Source organism: Rhododendron vialii, chromosome 8a (genome assembly GCF_030253575.1).
Source record: "Rhododendron vialii isolate Sample 1 chromosome 8a, ASM3025357v1".
Taxonomy (NCBI): domain Eukaryota; kingdom Viridiplantae; phylum Streptophyta; class Magnoliopsida; order Ericales; family Ericaceae; genus Rhododendron; species Rhododendron vialii.
Genome location: NC_080564.1, coordinates 14,150,154 through 14,178,034, shown reverse-complemented (window position 1 = coordinate 14,178,034; position 27,881 = coordinate 14,150,154). Strand labels below are relative to the sequence as shown.

The window sequence follows — 27,881 nt, the reverse complement described above, 5'->3', positions numbered from 1 at the left end:
ATTGACAAGCCGATAAACATCCTTGAACTTTCCTGGCACATGAGGGAGACTCGCCTCCATAGGATTTTTGTACAATTCCTGAACAATGGCCTCGTCCGCCACATACTCCTCATCCGGATAGTTCACGTCATTTGCGGGTGGTTGGCGGTAATTCAAAACCCGTGCAATAAACCCTGAAGTCACCTCAATAGGAATCTTTCCAATCTTCGATGTTACCTTAGCATCATCCTTCTTCTCATTCTCCTCGGGCAGAATCTTGATGTTTTTGTAAAATTCTATGACAAGCTCTTTGTTATAACTAGGATTAGGGGCAAGGTAGTAAGACAAACCTTGGTCACGGATGCGACGAACAAACGGATTCTCAATGCTAAGGTTGTCGACGTCCACATGTCGCTCATTCTTAAACCCCCGGTTGCGAATTCCCTCTTCCCATTTCTTTTGAGTTGCTGCTCATATCTCAGCAGCCGTCCTTCTTTTAGCTCGGCCCCGTTGCAGATTTGTGATCATTTCCTCCTCCTCCTCCATTTCCCGCACTATCTCCTTCGCTTGTTGCGACGAAGAAGCCGGAGCTTTTCCCTTACCCTTGGCAGCCACAGTTTTTGTTCTCACCATTGCACTAACAACCTACCAACCAGAGCAACACCCCAAACCTTGAAACAAAACACTACAGAAAACAACCCAGAATGCAGCCAGGAACGCAAAAGTTTCAACAACAACAGGCAGCCAGTCAAAATTCACAAAACTCTGAGTTGTACAACACAGATTTTACCTCTAAAATTCAATACAATAATGGTAACACGGCAGTGCAATTTCAGTCCCCAATCCAATCAAAATTTCAAAAATCTCGGAAAGGGTTCATGGGTGATTTCAGAATTGGGGGTTAGAGTACATGGTAAAATGGTTCAAAATAATAATGCATGGCAATATATGGTGGGTAATCAAGGGTTGAAGCTATTATAGAGAAAGAAAATGGGAGATTTTGCGTATATAGAGAGAGGAAGTGGATTTACCTTTGTATTAGTAGGATTCGACTTGCAAACCTTGAAATCCTTTGGAATTCCTTGAAAGCTTGGAGGTTTAGTGGAAGATTATGGAGTTTTGGTGAAGATTAGAGGGAGAACATGGGAGATTTGGGGTTGAGTTCTTGAAGAACTTGGGCGGTTATGGTGGGCTAGTGAGAAAAAATGGGTTTAAGAGATGAAGATGATCGGGCTAGGGTTAACTGCAAATTTCGATTTTAACCAACGCGTATCGATACGGCCCTTAATCTGTATCGATACGGAATAACCTGACTCCCTATGAAACAAACGCGTATCGATACGGCCCTTAATCCGTATCAATACGGGGAGCTTAATTCCAGAAGTGCAGCTTTGCCACCCGATAGCCAATGCCGACGCCTGAAGCCACTTTAAAAATATACCCGGAGCCTGTAAAACCTGGAGCCAGCCCAGCAAAGCTCAAAACCAACTTCCAACCATCCACCCGAACATCCGGTTTCCTATGGATAAGAGCGAGATGCGGACTAGGCTTTATTTTAAAGGACAATGGGACTCTCTTTTGGTTTTAATCAAACAAAGATGGCCTTGTATCATTTCCCAAATATGCCATAGATTCCGAAACGATTTAAAGTAGATAACGAACATGTTTAGGCATGACATGAGATTAAACCTCACTAAGAATATAATGTGAAAAACAACGGAATATGGGTCAAACTTGCTCACAACACACTCAACACCTAATTTCTCACTCTTTCAACATGCATACGAGTTGGACAGTGCAAGTTCACCAAAAATATTTACATGAACTCTTGCCAATTAACGAACTAATGACCAAGTGCTAAGTTGCTCCATTCTACTAACTTTGTAATAACGGAAGGATTGATCTACCAAAAATGAAAAATTTAAACAAAAAGCATAAAAACATAAATATCCGGTTTATGTCCCTCCCCCCAACTTGAAATATGCCATGCCCTCATAGCATGGAGAACAACAGTAGGGAAAAAAGAACAAAAGATCGTACCTACGGGGGAATGTCAACCCCCTTATACCTCGACCAAGTTGGAGGTTTTTGCGTCACCGGCTCCTTTCGTCATCCGAACGGCTTTCAAGGTCGACTCCTTCGGCTCTTCCAACGGAACCACAGCTAGTCACACAGGATCATGGCCAAAACTTTATTGGACGAACAATCGCGACACGTAATCGCACCCATGCTTAGGGCTCCTGAATGCCTCAATCACTCCGACGTTAGATCCAATCCACCAAGGCTGGTGTGGTAGCACGTACACCCTGTAAAAGACTTAAGCCCGAACTACCTACTAAGAGCCAAATGACATTAGAACCGCCCGGCTCGTGTTATCCGGGCGCCAACAAACATATATACAAAGAAAAACATCAAAGAACACCACCCGATTTTCATGCAATCTCACGAGTCATACTTTTTTTCCCATGTCCCACCAAGTAGACAAGACACGGGTGGCTATACTAGACCATTGAAACTTGTTACATCATGCCTGAAGTAAAATTCACCGCCTAACCGCGCTAAGCAATTAAGCCCAGCGTTCCCTATGATCGAAACAAAGTGAGACAAGGCAGGCGCTAGTGCCAAAGCACGGGAGTATCAAGTCTCACCTAAAGACCTAAGCTGCCCCAGATAGGGACATATCTGGTGAGCAAGGATTGTTAACGACAAACTACGACAAAGAAGGACTAATTAAAGCCCGATACAATGATGCGTTGGTGAAATCTCTTCGTGAGAACATCCTGAAACATGATAAATAAGAACAAAACATAAAAGCAGTATTTACAAATGTACAAACATACATAATTTAATATCAGAGCTCGTAGCGTCCAAGTCACAGTTGGACTCCGCCAAACAATGAAGTCCAGCGTCCCCTAAGATCGTAACTAGGCAGACACAAGATAGAGCCAAGTGCGGTAATGGAGCACGGGAATATCAAGGCCTAACCTAAGATCTATACCGCCCCCGTTGGGGCTAATCTGGAAGACATGAGTGGTGCACTATGAATTACTCCTATCAGAAAAGCTAATGAAAGCCCTATGTCACTGATACTAAAATTGCCCTTACTAACCGTAGCAGGGCACACGATCCTTTTTTTAGTAGCGGCGTGCGGAGCTACATATACCCAAGTCAATGGAGGGTACCCCCTACCCGGGGGCAGGGTCTGCCAAACAATTAAGTTCAGTGGTTACGCTTTCGCTCCCCGTGCAAATAAATGGGACACAAAACTATACCGAAAGGCCATCCATGTAAACTGGATCGACCAAAACTTCATCGGGCTCCCCAACTTCGAAACTACCAAGGAAAGGCTTAAGCCTTTGGCCTTTCACCTTAAAAGAGGAACCATTACTCATGCTTTCTAGTTCTATCGCCCTGTGAGGGAAAACAGTTTTGACAACATAAGGACCAGCCCAACGTGAGCGCAATTTACCAAGGTGAAGATGCAAACGAGAGTTATACAACAAAACCTGTTGACCCGGCTCAAAGTGTTTAACTGCAATTTTCTGATCATGCTTAGCTTTGATCTTAGACTTGTAAGCACTAGAATGGTCATAAGCATCGTATCTCATCTCTTCGAGTTCTGTCAATTGAAGCTTCCGGTGGGCACCGGCTGTAGATAGATTGAAATTGAGCTTCTTGATTGCCCAATACACCTTATGCTCAAGCTCCACCGGCAAATGACATGTTTTCCCATAGACAAGCCGATAAGGTGACATCCCCAAAATCGTCTTGTAAGCAGTACGGTAAGCCCACAAGGCATCGATCAAACGTGTTGACCAATCCTTACGGTTAGGATTAACCGTCTTCTCTAAGATGTTTTTTATCTCCCGATTTGCCAACTCTGCCTGGCCATTGGTTTGCGGATGATAAGCCGTTGAAACTTTGTGCACGATGGAATACTTCTTCATAAGTGCTGAAATTGACCGGTTGCAAAAATGAGACCCTTGATCGCTGATTATAGCCCTTGGCATCCCGAATCGTGATAAAATGTTGTCCCTCAGAAATTTGACCACAATAGAATGATCGTTCGTGCACGTAGGAATGGCCTCTACCCATTTGGAAACGTAGTCGACCGCCAACAAGATGTAAAGGTACCCAAAGGACGATGGAAATGGCCCCATAAAGTCGATTCCCCAACAGTCGAACACTTCAATGATTAAAATGGGTGTAACCGGCATTTCATTGCATTGTGTCACGCACCCCAAAAGTTGGCACCGAGCACAACCCCGACAAAAGGCAAATGTGTCATTGTACAACTTTGGCCAATAAAACCCGCTTTGCAAAATTTTCGCGGTGGTCTTCTTAAACGAGAAGTGGCCGCTGCAAGCTTCCGTATGGCAAAATTTTATCACGCTCTGTTGTTCAGAATCGGGTACATAACGGCGGACGAGTTGGTCGGCACAATACTTAAAAAGGTACGGGTCGTCAAAGGAGAACCATTTCACCTCTGCCAGAAACCGACGTTGCTCTTGCATATTCCAATGAGCGGGCATCAAACCGGTAACTAAGTAGTTCACAATATCCGCATACCATGGAGCCGTGGAGATTCCAAATAACTGCTCATCGGGAAAAGAGTCACAGGTTAGGAATGCGCGATGTATGATCTTCGAATTCTAGCTGAGACAAGTGATCGGCCACCACATTCTCTACACCCTTCTTGTCCTTAATAGTGAGGTCAAACTCTTGTAGGAGTAAAATCCACTGAATCAATCTCGCCTTGGCATCTTGCTTCATAAAAAGGTACTTGAGAGCGGAATGATCGGTGTACACGGTGATCGGAGCTCCCACTAGATAAGACCGAAACTTGTCCAACGCAAAGACTATGGCAAGCAACTCCTTCTCCGTAGTCAAATAGTTCATTTGAGCCTCATTGAGCGTCTTACTTGCAAAGTAGATGACATACGGCTCTTTCCCCTTCCGTTGGCCCAAAACAGCTCCAACAGCGTAATCACTGGCGTCACACATTAGCTCGAAGGGCAATTCCCAATCCGAAGATCGCACAATAGGTGGAGAAGTAAGACTGGACTTTAACTTGGTGAAAGTAGCCTCGCAAGTCGGCGTCCACTCAAACGGCACATCCTTGGCGAGCAAATGGCACAACGGCCGAGCAATAGCACTGAAATTGTTTATGAACCACCGATAGAACCCGGCATGCCCCAAAAAGGAACGAATGTCCTTCAAGCATTTTGGAGTAGGTAGATTACCAATCAAATCGATCTTAGCTCTATCGACCTCAATGCCCTTGGAGGATACAATGTGGCCAAGAACAATGCCTTCAGTCACCATAAAGTGACACTTTTCCCAATTGAGCACTAAGATCTTTTCCTCGCACCGAGCTAACACTAACCCCAAATTGGTAAGACAAGCCTCAAAAGAATCACCGAACACTGAAAAGTCATCCATGAACACCTCTATAATCTTCTCCACCATGTCACTGAAAAGTCCCATAATACACCGAGAGAAAGTACCGGGGGCGTTGCAAAGCCCGAACGGCATACGACGATAAGTAAAGGTCCCGAATGGGCACGTGAACTGTAATAACTCCGGTTTTTCGTTCAATAAAAATCTCGTTGTTATTTGAAATTTCTTAATTTCTCTTAATTGCTCGTTGATTCTCTTGTTTGATTTCCTTGTGGTTTGTATTTAAACAATCGATCGCCTTATCATCGTATTTCTCGACTAGAAACCCTAATCGCACTTTGGACCCTCAAGGATCGCTTCTTGACTTATATGCCCTACCTAGCAAGCCTAGTTAGCTTCTAACCGGCTTGATGGAGTGACCAAACTAGGAAGTCACCTAGTTACTTATCCCTAACTGTAAATGGACCGTTTTGCCCATCTTGAACCTTTTGAACCGTTTGAACCTTAGACTAGTAATTGTTTAATTATTTTCTTTTAATATTTTGGTTTTATTCTTTATCCATTGGACGATAATTGTTAGGGGAACTATTATCCATTGGATAAAAGAAACCCATTTCTTTATATTAAAAGGATTTTGAAAGATTTAAACAAGTACTTTGATCTTTTAAAGAAATGACATTTGAAAAGTACTTTTGATTATTTTTTCTAATAAAAGTACCCAAGTAACTATGGACCATTGGATAATAACCATTAGGGTAATCTTTACCCATTGGACAAAAGCATTCTGTTTATTTTATTTGGTAAGTACATATATATATATAACCATGGGATTTTACAAAAGGACATGTAGTCATTTCCAAAACATAGTTTAATATTTAAAGTACCCGAACCTTATTATCCCTTGGATAATAACCATTAGGGATTCTATTAACCATTGGGTAATAGGCTCATCTTTCAAACAAAGTACTTAACCCATTAAAATAATATTTTGTTAAGATTCCCGGGAGTACAAAAGTACATTATTTTATTAATTAAAGTACTCGTACTTTATAATTGTTTATTGGGGAAATCTTGACCCTTTAAAGACTAAATTACCCTTTTGTACCAAAAGTACCTATTGTCTAAATGTATTCTTACATGTTAGTACATACATATATATACATATATAGCTAGTACATGAGAGAGAGAGAGAGGGAGAGAGAGAGAGGAGAGAGGAAAGGAAAGAGAGGCCGAGAGAGAGAGAGGGAGAGAGGGAGAGAGAGGGGAGGAAAGAGGAAGGAAGAAGAAGGTGGATTTGATGTGTGACATTAGTCTTTCAAAGTACTTCAAATCTTTGGTGATTCCTTTCCTAGCCAAATCTTAACCCCATTAACCTCCATTGTACAAAACTCAATTGTTTAAGCCATGAATCTTGTACCAATGTCTCCTCCATTGCAACATATCTTCCAAGTATCCCATCCAAGGACTAACCTAGCCATGCAAGCCTACCAATTTAGCTTCCAACCTTTCAATCAAACCATGTCATGTGAAATAAAGTGTGACATAGAGAGAGAGAGAGGGGCCGGCCAAGAGGGAGAGAGGGAGAGCCCTTGCCTATAAATAGAAGCTCATTCCAAAGCTTAAACTCACACCTCAAACCATTGCTCCAACTTCTCTCTAAAAATTCCAAAAGTTCTTGCTTTCAAAGTTCTTCTTTTCTTGTGTTCTTGAGTGTTCTTGAGAGAAACCACCAAACCACCTCCCAAAACCACCGTTAGATCTTTAAAAGTAACTTAGTTAGTTAGAAAGTTGTTTCTAGGAAGAGAAAGTACAACTCTCTTCCTTTCGAAGCAAACCGACGCCGTTACGCCGCCGAAATCCAAAAAACCGACGACCGAATCTTCTTAGCCGACTACTACCGCCAAGAAGCAAGGTAGAATATTCTTATCGTCCACCCCAAATATAGTGTAGGAATTTCTTATCTCTATTCCTAAGTATAAATTAGTTTTGTATCATAACCCTAAAATAAGTTCATTTGAAAGTAACTTTGATCATTAAGCTTAAGTAGATAAGGTTATCTTTGTTTAAAGATGCATAAGATGCATGATGTTGTTATTTTGATTCAAGCATGTTGTGTGGTCAAGAGTTGAATAATATTGTTGTATTCATTTTGGAAATTTATAAATGCTTGTTATGTGGAAAGTCCTACACCACGGAGTCTATGTATGTAACGTGACACGAAAACCAAGAGAATAGAGACATGGCACCTAGGGTGTGTTAACGAAGATAAAAATGTGTATCCGAGGGAAGAAATATTTTGAAACTACATAATGACCGGTTTTGGGTGCATTATGTGAGTTGTGTGTGTTATGCCAATGGGAACCCGGCGCGGCGGAACCATTGTGAGGATACTCGGGAAACCGGCGCGGCGGAACCGAGGTTGGGTGTGTGCTTGGTTATCCGCGGTACGGAGCCAATGCGGTTGTGTGCCAATGGGAACCCGGCGCGGCGGAACCATTGTGAGGATACTCGGGAACCCGGCGCGGCGGAACCGAGGTTGGGTGAGTTAAAAAGGAGTTTTTGGGTAAAAAGGAAAGTGAAGTAATAACATGGTCTACAATGAGTCTTAGTAATGAACACAACGTTAGACAAGTAAGGATTGTGGATCTGAATACTTGTATGGACTATATGCATGATTTAAGTGGAATTGTTGTTATTATGTTCCTCGTTCATAAGTTAAGGGTTAGAGGGTTTGGATAGTTCTATTGAGCTTTTTGGCTCACGGTGTTGCCTTTTTAGTGACCCTGGCATATTATACCGGTGGCGACGCGGGTATAATATGTCAGATCTCATAGATGAGCAGGGCGAGCTTTACACCTTGGAAGCCTTCGGAGCCGAGGAGCTAGCTGTGATGGAAGAACAAGCGGAGTTGTAGTTAGGAGCCTTAGTTTCCTTCCGTTTGTAATAAAAGTACTCCTCTTTCATGTTTTGTTGTAATAAAAGAGCCAGACTCAGTTTTTATTTCAATAAAATGTTTTATTTAACGTACCCAAAATTCGAGGCGTTACATGAACGTTGTCTTCTCCTGATCTTCCAAAGCCACCTCAATTTGGTTATAGCCTGAATACCCGTCTAGGAAATAATAGAACTGGTGACCGGCCACCCTTTCCAAAATTTGATCAATGAAGGGAAGAGGAAAATGATCCTTTCTGGTGCTAGCATTCAACTTCCGGTAGTCAATGCACACCCTCCAACCGGTTTGAACACGCGTTGGGATTAATTCATCCTTGTCATTTCGCACAACCGTCACCTCGGACTTCTTCGGTACCACTTGAATCGGGCTAACCTACTGAGAATCAGCAATCGGGTAAATGATGCCTACGTCCAATAACTTGAGCACTTCCGCTTGCACGACATCCTTCATGATCGGGTTCAACCACCATCGAGGTTGGCGAGATGGCTTGACATCATCTTCAAGATAGATGTGGTGGGAGCAAAGGGATGCATCGATTCCTTTGATGTCGGCTATAGACCACCCTAAAGCCTTGGAATGCTTCCTTAATTTAGCTAGCAATTGGCACTCTTGAAGATCGATAAGGGAGGAGGAGATCACCACCGGGTATGTTCGGCCATCGCCAAGATAAGCATACTTAAGAGTGTCCAGTAATGGTTTGAGCTCGAGTGGCGGGGGTTACACGCTAGACGGAACGGCCCGCTTCACAATAGGAGGCAACTCCTCAAATTTTGGGATCCATGGATTGATACCACACACTTCTCCCTCATCCAATAAAGAGCATAAGTATGCAACTTCGGGGGCATCAAGAAAATCGACCTCGGCGGAAGTAAGTGCTAATTCCAACTCGTTCTTGCAAACGAACTTATCAACATGGTCTTGAACGAGTGCATCGATCATGCTAACTCCGCATACATCCTCATCATCTCCCATTTAGCTCCCAATATGGAACATGTTGACTTGCATTTTCATGTTACCAAAACTCATATTCAGTCGACCATCCCGGCAATGAATCACATCATCGGATGTTGCTAAAAACGGGCGCCCGAGAATAATTGGATCGGATGATTGAGCCGCCGACACGGGGCACGTATCGAGAACTACAAAGTCAACCGGGTACACAAACTGATCAACTTGAACTAAGACATCCTCCACCATCCCTTTCGGAACTCGGATACTTCGATCCGCCAATTATAAAGTCACCCGAGTCGGCTTCATTTCCCCCAAACCGAGCTGTTTACACACTGAGAACGGCAGGAGATTCACGCTTGCGCCCAAATCAAGAAGAGCTTTCTCAACAACCTTACCCCCAATAGTGATGGATATCGTAGGACACCCTGGATCGTTGTACTTGGGCGGAAGGGTCCATTGGAAGAGCGAGCTCACTTGCTCGGTCAAAAACACCTTCTTTTGCACTTGGGGCTGCCGTTTGTGAGTGCACAACTCCTTCAAATTTTTTGCGTAAGATGGAATCTGCTTAATAGCATCGAGCAAAGGAAGATTAACGGTCACTTGCTTAAGCACATCATAGATATCAGTATTCAGATTTGGCTTAGCCGGCATCTTTAGTCAGTTAGGATATGGTGCGGGCACAATGAAAGCTGGCGGAACATCGCTCTCTTTTGCCTTTCCCTTCTCATCTTCTGTAGGAGCTTGCTCGGGAGATTCCCCATCTGATAATGTCGACTTTGATGGTGCAGGAAAAGGTAGCAAGATTGGCGCGACCGACGGCTCCACTTGAGCATTATCAACCGTCGTCCCACTTCTCAACGATATTATGGCCTTTACTTGCTCGGGGAAAGTCACCGAAGAGCTTTGCGCAAAGTGCTAGCCTTGAGGGTTTGGTTGAGGTTGAGTAGGTAGTTTGCCTTTCTCTTGTTGCAATACCCCGATAGCCGTTGTTAATTTACCCATTTGATTACGGATGTCGTTCATAGCTTGAGCAGTTTGCTCGCTGGTGGGAGTTTGCATCTGACAAAAAGCATTCATAGTATCCTCGAAAGAATGACGCGGAGGTGGTGCTTGATGTTGTGGAAATGGATTTTGCCCTTGGAATTGGCCCGATGGTATGAATCCTAGCGGGCCTTGGATTGCAGGAAAACGGGGTGGACCTTGAAGTTGAGGTTGCCTCCATGTTTGGTTCTGAGGGGGCGGAGGAGCTTGAGAAGTTGACGAATTTCCCATTTCATTCTAATTATTCCAACGGAAAGCCGGATTAGACCGCAACCCCGGATTATAAGTGTTGGAGTATGGATCCCATCGTTGATTCAGTGCACATACTTCTTCGGGGAGTTGATTATAGTGCTGTCGGAGGGTGGGGATGGTATGACAGTTGTCGGTCGAATGACCTGTAGTCTCACAAATGACGCACACTTCCTCCACTTGTCGAACCTCATTTACTTCTTTAACCTAGGTCGAGTCTAACTTCATCTTGTCCAACTTTAGTGATAACTCATCCAACCTTGTCTCAAGTCCATTATGCTCGCTTACCGAAAACTTGCTAGAACCGCCCGGACCTTGATTTCTCATTGCTTGATCGCCTGGATCAATGTATTGCCAAGTTTGGGCCCTTTCTACCAAGGCGTCCAAGAATTCCCATGCGGCATCGGGATCTTTCCCCATGAAATCTCCACTCCCCATAGTATCGAGAAGCTGCTTAGAATCCCTATCACAACCCAGATAAAAATAGTTGATCACTTGGTACATGGAAAAATTATGGTGTGGAACAACGGCAAGTAGATCCTTATATCGCTCCCAAAACTTATAAAAGACCTCCCTCTCCTTCTGCTTAAAGTTCTGAATTTGGTCCATGAGAAGCTTAGTTCGGCTAACGGGAAAGAACTTTGTAGTGAACACGTTTTGCACTTCCCCCCATGTGAGCAAAGATCGGGGCTTCAAAGAATGGAACCACTGCTTAGCCTTGTCTTTGAGCGAGAAGGGAAATAACTTCAGGCGAGCTTGATCTAGCTGTCCCGGCCCGGTCACGAAGGTGCTAACGATAGTCTCGAATTCCCGAATGTGAGCATAGGGATCCTCCAATTCACGCCCCCGAAACTCTGGTATAACCCGATGATACTCTGGCTTGAAAGCAAACGCATTGGCAGGAGTGCAAGTGGGAATGGCTATGAGGGAGACATGTGGACCTCTTTCTGGCGTTAAATAATCGCGCAAAGTACGAGCTGTCGGTTGATCTGCCATTGGCCTTAACGGAGGTGATAACTCACGAGATGCAGATCGATGTAGCCGATTCGATAAAGGGCTATGATAAATATTGAGCATACAACTTGCACAGCCCAATTAAGAAGACTAGAGGGGCTATGCTGCCGCCTCGTTCACAAATAGTCTCATGGGGTTATACCACCTCCACGGCTATATGTAAGCAATAAAAACAGTAAAAAGGCAATTGATGATCAAATTAGCTTTGTTAAACCTCAAGTCGAATTGGTGGCTCAGTTAGAGGTATCCGCTAAGTTGAGTTCAATTTACTCAAAATGAAAAATAAACGGAGTGCTTACAGTGGTTTGTCAATCCTCCAAATAAGCTAAAATAAGAAATCCCCGGCAATGGCGCCAAAAATGCTTAGCCTTCAAACCTCGCCTTCAAATAAGGTTGAGAAAAACCTCAAGCGTAGGGCTAGATCGTCGATAGCATAATAACCGGAAAGTCCGGGATCGTACCATAAGGAATTCGAATATAACTTAATCGGATTGTAGGTTTTATATGGTGGATTGTGGCGTTTAAGACGGCCAACTTGGTTTTGCTTTTAATGGTGGAAAGGCTAAAGCAACATATTAGATACGAGCTTTATAAACTAAAAGAGGCAAGTCTAGGGATCGTCTAACCCTTGACTTAAGCCGTTACCGTTTCTCAATTATAACTCAGGCGAGAGTCACGACCGCGTGCTCACGCCCGGAGGATTTAGCTTTAATGACTTCGTTTAACGAAAGATGTGATTAAACGGAGACGAACCAACTTGTTTTTAATATTTGTCGAACACATAGGAGGCCACGAGTACTCGGTAAGCTTTTTGCCAAGACCGCTTGGCTAAATATCTTACCAAGGAGTTAACACCCCTTGTTTAGACCAGAGATGCAAGTTAAGCTCTATTCCGAAAATCATGGTTTTAAGCTCGAGGATTTGAGAACCAAGTAACCACCTAAGTACTCGGGAAAGATTATCCCGAGACTTGGCCTATCGACTACTCACACATAGCTAAAGCATAAAAGAAAGCATAAAAGCGATACATGATTTTTAACCGATAAAAAGGAAAACAAACTTGATATTATAAATGATCCAAGTCGTACGAACAACTTTAATTAACGAGAAATTAACAAACGATAACAAACTTACTTGAGTTCTATGGAAATTACTCTTGAAAAGCTTAAAAGAACATTAATGGAGGAAAACACTAAAGTTAGTAATGGGCTAGCTCCCAAAAGAGAGAGATAAAGCCCCTATTTATACACAATGGGTTTCTCTCTCATCAAATATCTAAGAAACATACTATTAAAGGCAAGTATTCCATAAATAGAAAGTCCAAAAAGTAACAAAATATCTGGCCGAAAGCTCCCCGTTTCGATACGGATTATGAAAAGTATCGATACCACATCGCTAAGTTGAAAAGATCAATTTCCCCATAACGCGCCCGTATCAATACGGTTTATGGCCGTATCGATACAGAACTCTCTGCCTGCCCAATTAACGAACGCGTATCGATACGGCCCTTAATTCGTATCGATACGCAGAGCTTATCTTCAGAAAGGAAAGCTAGCCTCCAGAACTTGACACCCGACGACCACTGGCTTGCCCGACGCTTCTCGCTTTCGTTCTTTGGTCACTTTGGCACAAGTTCCACCGGGCGATGATACTTGAACTAACTTGGGGGTTGGCTTTGCAATTAAAATACGTCTTTTAAGGGCGTTTTGCCTGAAACACTTAATAAACTACCTTACGAGCAATATTGAATAAAAGCGACAAATAATAACTAAAAACACTTCTAACTAACGGACTTAAGCACCACGATCAAGCAATCTTAGGTGCTTATCAGGAAGGTTATAACAAACTTCTTTTTCTAGTTTATTTTTGAAAATTTCAATTTGTTGGTTAAGAAATTTATTGGTAAGTTGTTCTTCAATTCTTTTATATCTAATTTCTTCTTGTAGGAATTTTAATTGGTTACTTTTTTGACTTAATATGTTAATAGATGGAAATATAGAGTGATTTTTCAATTGTTTTAGTTCTTTTTGTTCTGGTTTTGTTAAGAACTTTAAATATTACTTGTTGGCCAAAGGGTTTAGTAATAATTCCTTCTTCATTGGTTGTAAAAAGGATAAAGTAGGTAGATAAAAGGTGTTCCTAAAATTACTCTATCAGTGAGATCTTGAACTAAAACAAAAGAAGTTCTGAAACAAACTTTATCTTGACAGATATAAACTTTGGGTAACTTATATTTAATTCGCATTTTGCTGCCATTTGCAGAGCTTAGTTGTTTAGTCGTTTTGTGATAATATTTAGTAGGTACTAAACCTTCTTGGATACAATTTAAGTTTGCGCCAGTGTCAACAAAAGCACTGACTTCTATTTCATAATCATTTATTATTAATCTGACTTTAGCATACCATTTTTGGTAATCTTGATAGTCAATATCTTCATCTTGATGATCAGACAACTGATTAATTTTATGAATTTTGTCAAGACTTTTATCTAATTCTATTTTTTTTATCAGATTCTTTTAATTTGGTAATATCTTTTTTAATTTGATTCATTTCTTGTTTTAGGTCTTGTAAAGTAACTTCTTTATTTATTCGATCTATAGTATCATTAATTTTTACTACTGGTTTAATGTGTTGTGATTTTTGCAACAAGAGTTGCTTAAGTCTTATAATATATTTTTGTTTTAATTTAGAATCGTCCATTTTACTAATTAAGTCAATTAACAATTCTTCTTTTGGTGAATCTTTAGTAATTACATTTATTCTTTTAAATTCTTCTATTTCTTGTTTGCAAAGGTTCTCATTGGTGGGAGATGTGATACTATCCTGAGAAATAGGACAAGAATTCTTTTTCCGTTTTACTTTGTAATAGTGCTGGCATTTTTATAATATTTTTCTAAGTAATCGAAAAAATAGACTTCATTTCTTGTATCTTCCATAAATCTTTCCCAATGAGCTATTATCTTTTCTTGTTGACAAGATGTATATTTATTAGCATATTCTTTTCTTCTTTGCTTATTTTCTTTTGACTTAAATTCTAAGAATAATTTGTCAATATCAATATTAAATTCTTTATTCATGACAAATAAAGATGGATCAACAGGGTTTGAGGTTACTTCTTCAAAATCAGTTTGAGTTGGAGACCTTAGGAGGTGTCTTCTTCAAATTTTGACTGTGTAGAATAACACGGTTTACTGATTTGTGAACTTAATTCAACACCTTTTAGCTTAACTCTAGGATCAAGTAAATTTCTATCTTGCCTAGACATAGCTATTGAACTATTTGATCTGTTTAGTTCTTTAATTCTAAGAGGAGGATTTACTCTTTGTTGATCAAAATTTATCCTAACCGTACCATCTAGGTATTGTTGAATATAGTCTAGATCAATCGTATCATTTTGCATTTTTTGTGGGTAACTTTCATTTTCACTGAGCCAAGTGGCTGGTAACTGGATATCACTCCAGGAGATGGTTTTGGGTGTATATTAGCATTAGTGCTACTTTGTATGAGTACAGTTTTATCCTTAGGACTTTTGTCTAAGGCATGAATATTCAAATTAGTTTTTATACATTTATAATAAATATGGTAAATTAAGGCAATTGATTGACTTCCTTCGAGCATTTAAGTAATTGCTCCGGCAGTTTGAATATTTAAAGTTAAGGCTTTCAAAATATTCTTATCTTTTAGACTAAGAGGTAAATCAGAGTAACAGTTAAAATAAACTGGACCATTATGTAAGCTTGACTCCATTAATCATAACAGATTATCACTGTAGACTGTGAATCTATTATCTCTTAGGGATAATAAGACTGAAGAGTTTAGTCCTTTTCTTGTAAGGGGTTTAATAGCTAATTGTACTAATTCTACATGAATATAGCTATATCCTCTTTCGAGGTGTCGTTTGACTGATTCTTTACTAAGAAGTGTGCATCTTTCTTCTTATTTAGTAATAGCATAAACCTGTTCTACAGTTTTTGCTACTTGATCAGTTTTAAAAGTATCTTCTAAAAAACTTGATTTGTAAATTTCTTTTACTGGGATTTTGAGTATATTCCAATTTCCTAATTCTGTATCTAAATCTTGGTACTCATGTTCTTCTTGATTGACTATGTCTGGAAATTCAGATAACGAAGCTATTGAGAGCTGGCTGAAGAGCTACACTTGAATAATCTATTCATTGTACTTAATCCTAGAGATTCTTCTTTCAATATTTTAATCCTAGACAACCATGTTTAAGACCTATCCTGTATACACGCATACCCTAGTTTTAATCCTATCCTTCACAACTGCCTCACACTAGGATTTACAAAACGGATAGATAACAACTTGGGTGGCCATTGACAAAATGCTCAAACGATGATAGCAGAATTAAAATACCAATTGAAAATTCAATAGGAATAAAAACAACTTACAGATTACTTAGTGTTTACTCCTTCAACTATATCCTACTTGGCTCTGATACCATGAGGAGTAAACACTACGTAATCCTATCCTTCATGACTGCCTCACACTAGGACTTACAAAACGGATAGATAACAACTTAGGTGGCCATTGACAGAATGCTCAAATGATGATAGCAGAATTAAAATACTAATTGAAGGAGTAAAAACATCTCTAAGCATTACTCTAGATATATAAACATCTTTGTACCATCTAAAATTGCTTAGTGTTGGACAATGTAAATTACTTAGCTGATCATGTATTCTAGAAGTAATGTTATTAGATTTTCCAATAAAATGTTTAATTATGGTATAGATAAGACCAATTGTATTGATTATTATTATATAATGATATAGTGCTTTTGCTATTCGTTCTTTCCAATTCTAGCATAGTGCTAGTAGTGCATCAGTGTTTCTACTTTCCTCTTTAAGTAGTGCATCCAATAGTTCATCAGTCACCCTACTGAATTGTTAGAAATACTCTGATTCCTAAGAGATAGTGCATCCAATATATATATATCGGGGCGGTTCCGGGGACACTCAAAAAAACACCTAAAAAAACACCCAAAATCTAAATCTTATAGTTTTCGATCAAATTTTTATGATCCGAACCGTTCAATGTGTGCAGAATGTGATTTTAAGAGTGCCCGCGAGAAATTAGCAAAAAAAATGACCGAAAAATGCTTGATTTGAGCAATTTTTATATGGATACAGGTACAAACGTGTAAACACAACCTTGGTCTTTGGGAAAACTATAACTCCAACCCAGATAAAGATTTGAGTATTGTAACAAAACCCAAAAATTGGATTCGAGAAAGAAGTTATGAGGACAGAGTTTTGAGAGAGAGAAGAGATGTGTGTATGATTGGACAGAAATGTGAACAAATTAACCTTGATGTTGGAAAAATAATTCCAACCCATGTAAAGATTTGAGAATGGGTACGAAACCCATAAATAGGATTTGAAAAAGAAGTGGTGAGGAGAGAGAGAGAGAGAGAGAGAGAGAGAGAGAGAGAGAGAGTACGGTTATGAGACGGAAGGGTGTCACTTGGGTAATGGGGAGTAGTTGAGAAGGTCTTCATGGGCGATTTAAATGTGAAGGGGTCTCCGTGGGATAAAGTGATAGTTGAGGAGTGTTTATGTACTTTTTGTTAAAAATGAAAATAAAAATCCCGGTACTTAGGCCCCGTTTGTTTCTTTTTGTAACCCGATGTACAACAATTGTTCTGTGCACTTTTTATGTAGCCATGTGATGTTTGCAAGATAGAAGTTTAGTAGTTGTGCAATGTTTTAGGTGAAGATTGATGGGTTTTGAGGAGAAATAGAGGTTTGGGGGGTTTCTTTCGGGTTCAAACATTCAATCTCGTGTCATGGTTGGCACATTGTTAGTTATTTTTGTTATTTTTTGGGAAATTTTTATAAATGGTCCTTCTAGTTTGCATGAATTTTTATTTTCGTCCCTCTAGTATCAATTATGTTACTTTTAGTCCTGTAATTTGCATTCTGTCTCAATTTCGTCCCTCTCGTTTACGGCGTTAATGAAACAAACGGAATTGGAGGACAAAATTGTCATTTCTCCTCACAGAGGGATTAAATTGAGATTTCATGCAAACTAGAGGAACTATTTCTATAATTTTATTTTTTACTTTTGTTTTTGTAAATAAATTTAAAATACATCATATATAATATATTTCTCATCTCATTTTATATTGAATAATAAAATATATGTTGAAATTTTGTAAAGTTTTTATTATATACATCACAAAAAATATGAGAAAATTCGAAAAACAACCCTTATGTTAATTGTCTTGGTCTTAAATTTTTTTTTTCAATTGAATTTTCACTATCGTTATTTTTTTTGTCACATGATTAAAAAGAAAAAGTTGTTTAGTAGTACTTATAAATCTTGTAATTGTGTTTAATTAAGCAATGAAACACTATTAAATATTAAGAGATCAAATACATTAAAATATGGGCATAAGTGTATTTATTTTGGGACTTACTCATAAGATCACTCATATAACAAATAAACACGAATTTTAAACATTTTTTTTATTGGGTGAAAAAATAAGAAGATTATATGAACATGATACAAAGACATTAGCTAAGAGGTTGATTTGGGCATTTTCTAATATTTTTGTAATGTCTAATGAAATATAAAATTTTCAATATAGTTTGATTACCCAATAAAAAATAATTAAGTTGTCAAATACATTACTTATGGTCTTTTTTTATTTTATCTGCAAAAAAAGAAAGTAAAATGTAAAATTTTAAAAATAATCCCTCTGGTTTGCATAAAATTTCAATTTGGTCCCTCTGTGAGAGAAAATGACAATTTTGCCCTTCAATTCCGTTTGTTTCATGGACGACGTCAGGGAGAATGACGAAATTGAGATGGAATGAAAACTATGGGGTTAAAATTGATACAATTAATAGTAGAGGGACGAAAATGAGAACTCGTGCAAACTAGAGGGACCATTTTTAAAAATTTCCCTTATTTTTTTAATATTTTTTCTTTAGTGCTGTCGTTGTTTATTTTGGGCGCTGCTATTCGCAGCCCTCTATTTACTCCCATGGCCCGTTAAAAATTTCCAATTATACTCGACAATTAGTTACCGAAATTGAGATATATTTTCAGCATCCAATTATCAAAATATAATATTTTTTTCAACAGATGTTTACCAAAAATGCATGTTCGGCAGTTGTTTACCGAAAGTTAAACATATTTTCGACATGTAGTTACCGAAATATAATCTTGTTTTCAACAACAATTTACCGAAATGTTATTTATGATTTTCAACAACCATTTACCGAAATGCAGTGGGCTACGGGAGAAAATAAAGGGCTGCGAATAGCGGCACTCTTTATTTTTTTCCTACTTCTCTTATCTTAAAAAAAATCGTGGACCGAGGCATATGTTGGAAATTAGCGAGTAGCAGCAATAGACTAGTTTGGTTTCTTTTACACGGGAAAAAATCAAGCACTACTAAACACGAGGTTACAAGAACTCTTTTATAAGTTTGAACTCCACATACCTAAATCTAGACGCTCTTGCCGAATCCACGCACACCTCTCTGAATACTTGACCATCGTTGCCTCAAATCCACAAGCCTTCCAAAGACCCTTTCGAACTCTACGAAATGATGTAAAAATATTTGATTGAAACTCATAATTTTTTGAATAAAGATAAAAATAAGTCAATAAAATAATTTTTTTTACTTATTCTTTTTTTAATTTAAAAATTATGAGTTTTAATCAAATTCTTTTATTTTTTTGATTTTTCTCGTTGAGACAAATCAATAAATTACAAAAGTTTCACACAAAACTAACAAATGGAAAAAAAAAAATTAAATTGAGACCAAAAAAAATTACTATTTGACTTTTATAAAATCAATGAAGCCCAATTGATTGATTAGTGCTCAACTCCGAAATCAGCATCAAGATAATAGAATTGGTGTTAATTGGATGAATCTGGGCGTCGTGGGAAGTTTTGGCCGTGTTCTGATTCATTTAAGGGAAATTAAAAGGGAATACTCCAGATCACAGAGTTAAAAAGTTAAAGAGAAGTGGAGCGGGTAACGTGGCAGCTGAGAAAGGTGGGACAGAAGAGTAGGACAGGAAAAACTCGGACAGAGGATCTTTTCCTCGGACAGATGATCCCGAGCCGTTGGAGAGACGGGACAAGAAGATATATATCCATACCCATGGATTTTAGGGCGAGCCTTGGTGGCTAGGGTTTTCTCTGTTTGTTGATTGCCGCGTGAGTTGCTCGAAAATGTGGGATGCATTGTTTGATTGGGATTTTCCAGATTCAGATTCAGATTCAGATTCAAATTTATGCGACGATGAGTTTGGCCTCGTTCAGTTGTTTGGGGACAAAAAACCAGACATGGAGTTGCCTCCTTCAGGATCACCAAGGGCGTATTCGTGGAGTGATGATGATAGTGGTTGTGACAATGAAGACATAACCGTACCAGTTGAGAAGAGCGATGTAAGTAATAAAACAAAACATCACACGCGGCCCCTATAGTACTCTTTCTTCCCCATTTTGTTTTCCGTTTTCTTTTTTTGTTTTGTTTTGTTTTCAATTTTGTGCTTCCCCCGCCCTCTTTTCAGGGGTTTGATGTACATTATACCTATCGGATGGTCATAAGCGACAAGACTGGCTTGGATTTCAAGATGTTCTCGCAGGTTGCGGTGGAGGAATACAACCGTCGCTTCAAGGTCTTTGTTTCTGTTTTGCCTATTTTCCAGTTCGCTTTTGTTCCTGTTTTATGGATTACCCTGGCTGTTTAAGGCATAAAACTTAGGGAAAATGCTTATAACATACCCACAGAATTTATTTCTCTTCCTCATAAAAAATTTCTTACAATTAATATCCCCAAAGTATAACTTTGTTTCTGTTTCCCATAGTGTTTTGTAAATTTGGTATGCACATATAGTATTGCTAAGGAACTTTTGCCTCTGGAGCTCTTAGGTCCGTTTGGTAACTTAGGATGGACAAGTAAAGAAAGGATTGTGTTTTCTCTCAATTTGGGTATTTTGCAAAATGAGTAATTACTTTTCTTTTCTCTCCATTTTGGAGAGATTAGAAAAGTGAGGGTTTAGAGGAAACTCTATCCCTCAATTTCTCTTCCTTTCTTCCTATTTCTTATCCAAACCAGTGATTAGGGGTAAAGAGTTTTGCTTCTTTTTCTTTCCAACTCTCTCAATCCAAACACACGCCGAGAGAGAGACACATTGCCATTTTATTTCTTGGAGACTGGATTGTGTCCCTTTTTTTTAATCAAATCGGGGCACATTCTAGGCCCACTTTGGCCATGCAAAGAATCAGTTGATTGGTTATCAGAAAAGAACAAGATCAGACCGCCTTCAAGTTACAAAAAATAGAATGTGAGATAAAATTATCTATTTCTGTATTTCTTTGAATTTTCTTAAACATCTATGAAAATATATACTGCGAAGCTAAGAAGCACGGACACGGCTACCAGCCTCACGTATCTGTGTCTGACACGCGTCAGTCACAGACACGATATGACACTCTCTGGACACGTGCTGGACATGCCTAAATACTTGTCTAATGATTTTACTGAATTTATCACTCTCTGGACACGTATTGAACATGCCTAAATACTTCTCTAATGATTTTACAGAATTTATTTTAGGTAGACACATTGTGGATACTCTACGACATGTTGGCAACACTTTTGGATTTTGGAACATGCTGAGGACACCTAATAATATCTCTGGCGTTTTTGTGAGATCATAATATACCTCTATAATACAAATACAAATACACTTTACATTTGACGTGTCCCCGACGTGTCCGTGTCCTAATTTTCTAAGAAATGACTTGTACGCGTGTTTGTGTCGTGTCCTATCCCGTATCCGTGTCCGTTCTGCATAGCTGGGAAGTATCAAATGATCGTCCAATATATGGTCGAACAAATGCAGTATAATCATGCGATGGTTTTGGATTTCAAAGATAAATCTTGGTTTCAATCTATGTACATAAAGCTAAAGCCATAAGAAACTTCTCACAACTCAGATGGTCTCATGGGCTGCTTCTCTTCTTCTTTTTATCTTATATATTACTTGATTAATATAATTATTATACATTTGTTACTTAAAAATAGTTGTAACTATCTTTTTCAGAGCATCTTCAACAGTTAATGAGAGATAGCAATGCTAGTGCTATCTTTAAGTATTCTAAGCGTGTTTTGGCAATGTTTCTCCAATTGTCACATGCCATTTTCTGAAAATATATATCTATATATAAAAGAGGAAAAAAGCACGGCTGGGGGAGCTTGTAACTTCGTCATTGGTTTGGCTCAAACACTCCTATATTCCTGTTTTAAATTCAATTAATAGTAATAGTGACCTCATGATGACATCTAGTGCTGTTCAGGATTCAAATAGTGAGCTGGAGTTTGTGAAGGTTTTAACGGCATTGTCTCAGCTATGCGCTGTTATCATGTTATATTTAACCTTCGAGGCCCAGGATCTTGCTGATGGAGGGATGGTTAAGATCTATCAAGCTGTGGTGTGGTGGACGGTAGATGATGTGAAGGTGCTATCCTTTAGGCTTAAACCTCCTGAGGATGAACAAGGTAAATCAGATCCCATCCTTCAAAACCTTCTTCCAGTAATTTGCTGATATAACCCATCAATACTGTATGGGATAGTATATTTGCTTAGGAATTAGATCTTATCTTCTTTCGTGCTTTGTTTCTTGGACACAATATAAGCTGGTATTTCATTTAATTGTGTAGGTGTTGAGAAGTAATTTCTACGAAGTTCTACAATTATCTAACTTGGATTTTATTTTTTTCTTCCTTCTTTTTTCGTTTCAGAAGGTTCATGCAATCATGGGAATGAATGGTTTTGGAAAGGTCACTAGTGCTTAGTATGTTTGTTTCATCACATGGAAGTACGATGTAAGTTATTGGACCGATAATGACGTTTTTGGTTGTTACGAGGAAAATTAATTATGTCATCGTCCTATTTATGGCCTGTTATGCTGTTGGTGTATTGAAGCACAAGAGCTGAAGCAATTCTCTATGATACATGTGAGGATATCTTTCACCAAATACAGGATTGCTTTACCGGACCCAATTTTTTTTTTTTTGTGCTCAGAAATGTGGCCGTAGTCTACTTGATTGTTGCCAGGCCAGCCACACCACATGTTTGTGATTTAGTCCTCTATATGGGAGACTTGTTTTTGGCTAGTCAAGAGCAACAAATAAGCTTCATTATCTCATTACCTGATTATTCGAGCTAATGAAATGCATTCAAAAGTAGCACGTACATTGCAAGAACGTTTTAAAGTCGGTTTCCTTTTTTAGTAAAGTGAACGTTTTAAAGTCGGTTTCCTTTTTTAGTAAAGTGATGTTTTTTACGATTTCATTGAACAGTTATGTTTCTATTCAATCTTAGTCTAGAGAAAAAGAAAAACTAAAACTTTGAACCACATTTGGTAAAAAAGTCTCTTAAGAAACTAAGAACAAGCTAAAAACAGCAGATTTTTTTAAATATTTTTTTATTTTCTGAACTTTGTAGTTTGTACTTGTCACTTTTATTGTAGTGAATCATAAATCCATCCACTCGGCACACCAATATAATTAAAAGCTAAAAAGGCGAGAGGAAATGCGATTGGAAGAATTGGATTTAGATAGTTTGGGTTCAATTAAATCTTGCTTTTTGTTGTTGATGATATTGCTTTCCTTCTATTTATAAAAGCCTTCGCCCCTTGGTCTATGGCTTTTAAGAGCATCTCTAGTGGTGCTTGTTAACTAGTGTTTTTAGGTTGCTGGACACCTAAGCATATGTGGGGTCCAATTGTATTTGTTAGAGTTTGCTAGTTTTGTAAAGATGAGATAGTATGCCAATGGGGCTTGTTAAATATGTTTGCTAGTATACATATTTACACAATGCAATGGACTTGCACCTTATGAAGTGAAGAGACTAGTGGGAAGAAAATTAAATGGAGTTGGCCCCATTTGGTGTTGCTAGTAACTTTCCCAAAGTAGCAGCAAAACTAACAATTGACACCGTTAACAACAAAACAAACATATGCATTGGAGAAGCCAAATACCTTTTTGTTTGCTAAGTTGACTCATATTAGCCTAACAAATGGCTTAACAAGCACCACTAGAGATGCTCTAAGATCCCGTAGATTCGAAGTCAGCTTAGCATTCAACGATTATGTTTGCCTGCTTGTTACCTAGGACGAGTCCCTTTTTGTACCCCACCAATGGAGCAAATGACTGAGTGAGCTTGGAGATAGATGCAAGGATTGAATTAGGGCTGATTTTGCATTTTTATTGTTTACACAAAGCCTCGTTTTGCTCTCCATTATGTTGTCTTCAACAATGTACTCTTACGATCTTGGGCCATGTAGTCTTCACTATGTATCTCTCTCTCTAGGTATTCAAAGGGCAGATAGTGTTTTTTTGTTTGGGGTAAATTAACTTGATATTAAAGAAGGATAACTGAATGTACATGTTTACAGGGGGCATACCTCAGGCAAACAAAAGCAAATAAAAACTAAAAAAAAATCTAAACAACGTAAAAGAGATATCCGATGACGCTCAATGCACACTTCAAAGAAGCAACACAACTCTAAAAGGCAAGCCTCAACCACCTAAGCCCCAACTACCTAAGCCCTCGAAGCCTTTAACATTTTTATCTTCTTGTGAAGCTTCCTTTTATTTTCACCTCGAGAGGATGAAGATTCCCCCACCAACGGATTCGAGCCATGACTAGGCCCTACGAAGTCGCCTTCCAAAGGAATCCTTGGAGGCTTTCGGAAATGTGTAGACCGACGGGGAGCCACAGGAACCTCTTGTTGTTTACTAGCCTGATTGTGGATGGGTACAATCGGAGAAGTATAAGACAATTGGTCCGTCACACATGAATAATCGTTAGTGTCACACGACTTCAGCACATCAAAACAACTTTAAGATACCATCACCGAAGGAAGCACACTCCCCATATCATCTTTCCTTAGCACATCGGAGGAGGCACCCGAATGGCAAGGAGAGGAGGTAACCAAAGGCATGCTCAGAGGGGATCTATGGTCTTTCTTCCTCTTAACTTCTTCCCACACTTTATCTTCGTTTCCAACTTGCTCCTTGAAAATTTGCTCTTGAGCAACGGGGACTTCCTGTCCTACTGGCTCCTTGGCTTTCCACACTTGAAGAGGAGGAGCTTGGGGCTAGATTGTGCAAGCATTAGTAGTATGGCAAATTTTTTGCAAATGTTACAGGCTTGGGGTGTCCAAGGAACCTCTACTCTAATTTCATATGGCTCACCATAACCCAAACTAACAACAAAGGACTTGAGAATCTCCTTTGCCGCTTCCACTTCAATACAGACACGAGCAAACGTCAACTGACTATGATTTTGCATGAAATCATCTGAGGAAAGGGGATTACCGATATAACTAGCAATATAACTCAATCCATCTTCAGTCCATGATTCAAGGGGAACATTGTAGAGTTTAACCCAAGCCGGAACACTAGAGAAGGCGCCTTTAGTAAGATGCATCCCAGGATGCCACTTTTTAATCACAATATGTTTGCCCCCACAGAAATATGGGTTGTTCTCAAGAATGGAGTCCAAAGTTTCCGTGTCCCCAAAGTTGAACACAAAAAAACCGTTGCCTAGGGTGATGACATCCTCAGCGTCCGTTTTCCACACCTGTTGTGCCCAGGATCTAACTTGAAAGTAGGATAATTGTTTGTCAACAAAGCAGCTCACAATGACATTTTTCCATTTCATAGCCCCATTTTCAAAAATATTAGTCGGAATCATGACTTGACCGTTCTCATACACAATTGGAGCCTTCTTAAGGTGTTTACTTAGCCTTCCAATTTTAACTTCATTGGTAAGTAAAATCTTCCATTTTGTCCAAGTAGTAGTTTCACCTTCTGGTTTGTCCACTTGAACAGAAGGATGCCGAGCAACCACACTCAAAGGTCTAGCAGACGGACATTGAGGTGGTGTCATGATCACTTCTGCACCATGCTCAGCTGCCTTGGCCGAAGTTTTCAATCCAGGACTGCAGTTGACTGTGCCAAGTTTCGGCCATGCATCAATGGTGACCATCGACACCATAGTTGCATCCTGAACTATGTTGTCAATTGCCATTGCCACCACTAAATCATTATCATCTGCCTCATCATCTTTTTTCATTAACAGAGACAATTTCGACATCAGAAAAACCATACCATTATCAATTTGGTCGTGAAAGTCCCGTAGAGTTAATTTTTTAGCCGATTTTTGTTTACCCATGATTTGCAAAGACCCTAATGTCAAGCCCTAATAAGAGTAGGGAGGGTACATACCGTTCTGACGAGAGAAGAACGGGGAAGCCTAGGTGAGGCCCCTTGAGTGACTAACCTGTGGAGTCGACCACCAAGCTTCTCGTCCTGCACTTCCACTGCTATCCTGCGCACATCCCCCACTCCCCCCTTCTTCCCTCCACCGTACACCCTGCAGATAGTGTTTTTGAGTTTGCGGATGAGGGTTTTTTTTTTGGGTAAAATGAGAATAGCATAGTTAATAAGAGGTACAAAAGGTTTGAGAGTTGGAGTACAAACCCATGCAAAAAACAACAGAGCAACAATAGAGCTAAACTACTAGTCTAAGACAAATACAAGGCTAAGACATGCCTAACACAAGCCTAAAACAAAATAGAAGCCGAGACACAATACAAGCCTAAAAGATAAAGCATAATTCAATCATCAAAGCAGCATATCCATGGCTAAAATCAACCAGTAAGTTATAAATGATGGCTGAGCGTTATCCTGCAGGAATGAAAACACTGAGCCAAGAAAAAAGTCATAGAAAAGAGGGGTGGCCATGGCTGGTAACTCGGATGTATATTCAAGGTGTTGGAAAGTAGAAGCATGGTTTGTTTTAGAACTAATATGTGGAAAATTATGAGCAAGTGACCACTCAAGAGCTTCAATGAAAGATGAGATTGCAGCACATGAGTGATGAAAAAATTTTAATTGAAGAACCCACAATCCTAAAATTGATAGAAAAGAGGTCCGTCACCGATTATAAAACTCTTGGCATTGGAAATACTAGCACAATAAATGTCAAGAATCAGAGATGAAGCAATTGGTGCCCGAGTCATGGAAAAGAAAACTCTTTCGGAAAGATAATGAGGGAGAAAAGAAAGAAGGAAAAGTAGAAATAGAAATAGAAATAGAAATAGAAGTAGAAGAGGGTAAAGAGAGAGAGAGAGAGAGAGAGAGAGAGAGAGAGAGAGAGAGAGAGAGAGAGAGAGAGAGAGAGAGAGAGAGATATGAGGGAAGGGGATCAGAAGATGACAGGGACGAAGCTGGATATGAAGAGGATGAAAAATGAGAGGAAAGGGAGGAAGGTTTTAGAAAGAGAGGAGCAATGGAGGTTGGTGTTAGCTGTTGGAAATTCCTACTCCCTCTGTCCCAAAATGATTGTCCGGTCCACAAAACGGAGTGATAAAAATAATGCAACTTTTTCAAGAAAAAATTCAAACTTTTTTCACAAATTAAAAATACTCATTGATATCTAGTTAGTTGTTAAAAAACTTTTGATTTTTTCTTGCAAAAATTGTATTATTTTTAACAGCCCGTTTTGCGGACCGGACAAATATTTTGGGACGGAGAGAGTATTTATTTAGAGCATCCACATCTCCCTATCTGCTCCCTCTTCTAAACTAAAGTAGCAAGCCAACCCCCCAAAAAGCCCCAAAACCCTGCGTTATCAGCCTCTTGGAAATAGCCTCAGGAGTACAGTTCCTTGTGTGTTTCAACGAGGAACTGTTCACTCGCGTTGGTGAGAGATCCACTTCTTTCTATCAGAGTACCTCAACGAGGCCAAGGAATCGAGAGCAGCTTGGACAAGGAAGAATGGGGGCCGAATAGAGGAAGAGCAGGACGGGGAAGAAGTAGAGGAGAAAACTTACCAAGAGACTTTGGGATTTTGCAGAGAAAGTGGCGTCCATGGAAGTTCCGAACCCAAACAAAATCTCTGTGCCCAAAATTTGATTATTTCTAAGAAGGTTGGTAAGTTTGATTATAGTATGATGAGTCATATTTTACACCAACATTATTAACTTTAAAAACCTTTTATTTGATTATAACATTGGGGATGCTCTTAGTTTAACCCATTCCGTTCCCTTCTATTCCCTTTTATTAGTTCCCTTAAATGAATCAGACCTCTTTCTTTATCACCTGTCATCCAAGAGAAACAATATTTGTTCCAAGTGCAGTAGAAAAACTACACTTCGGCACTTTTTGTAAAAAAATAAAAAAATTCTAATGAGTATTTGGGTGGTTTTGGCTAAATAATGACTTAGTTTTTTGG

The 27,881-nt window shown here is 39.3% G+C and overlaps 2 protein-coding genes across 3 annotated transcripts; one reads left to right on the top strand and one right to left on the bottom strand.

Annotated features, from left to right (window-relative positions):
- Window positions 1-19,572: 19,572 nt before the first annotated feature.
- LOC131336439 (uncharacterized) lies at window positions 19,573-22,637 on the top strand. 2 transcript variants are annotated; one of them, XM_058372288.1, is made up of 4 exons: window positions 19,573-20,013; window positions 20,139-20,246; window positions 21,931-22,132; window positions 22,379-22,637. In XM_058372288.1, the coding sequence occupies exons 1-4, from the start codon at window positions 19,798-19,800 to the stop codon at window positions 22,420-22,422; spliced, it is 570 nt and encodes a 189-aa protein (XP_058228271.1). In that variant the 5' UTR covers window positions 19,573-19,797; the 3' UTR covers window positions 22,423-22,637. The 2 variants fall into 2 exon arrangements, with proteins under 2 accessions (XP_058228271.1, XP_058228270.1); XM_058372287.1 differs by having other exon boundaries at window positions 19,596-20,013; window positions 22,376-22,637.
- Window positions 22,638-23,786: 1,149 nt separating this feature from the next.
- On the bottom strand, window positions 23,787-25,939 carry LOC131336438 (uncharacterized). The gene is made up of 2 exons (XM_058372286.1): window positions 25,517-25,939; window positions 23,787-25,465 (listed from the first exon to the last, which is right to left on the bottom strand). Exons 1-2 carry the CDS (start codon window positions 25,815-25,817, stop codon window positions 24,693-24,695), a joined length of 1,074 nt encoding a protein of 357 aa, XP_058228269.1. The 5' UTR covers window positions 25,818-25,939; the 3' UTR covers window positions 23,787-24,692.
- Window positions 25,940-27,881: the final 1,942 nt, after the last annotated feature.

Excerpts from the sequence above, each read along its gene's own strand:
- LOC131336439 (XM_058372287.1), top strand. The coding sequence starts at position 19,798 with ATGTGGGATGCATTGTTTGATTGGGATTTTCCAGATTCAGATTCAGAT. Across the intron at positions 20,014-20,138 it reads TACCAGTTGAGAAGAGCGAT|GGGTTTGATGTACATTATAC; the intron begins GTAAGTAATAAA and ends CCCTCTTTTCAG. Across the intron at positions 22,133-22,375 it reads ACCTCCTGAGGATGAACAAG|AAGGTTCATGCAATCATGGG; the intron begins GTAAATCAGATC and ends TTTTCGTTTCAG.
- LOC131336438 (XM_058372286.1), bottom strand. The coding sequence starts at position 25,817 with ATGGGTAAACAAAAATCGGCTAAAAAATTAACTCTACGGGACTTTCAC. Across the intron at positions 25,466-25,516 it reads GATCATGACACCACCTCAAT|TGGACAAACCAGAAGGTGAA; the intron begins GTCCGTCTGCTA and ends CTTCTGTTCAAG.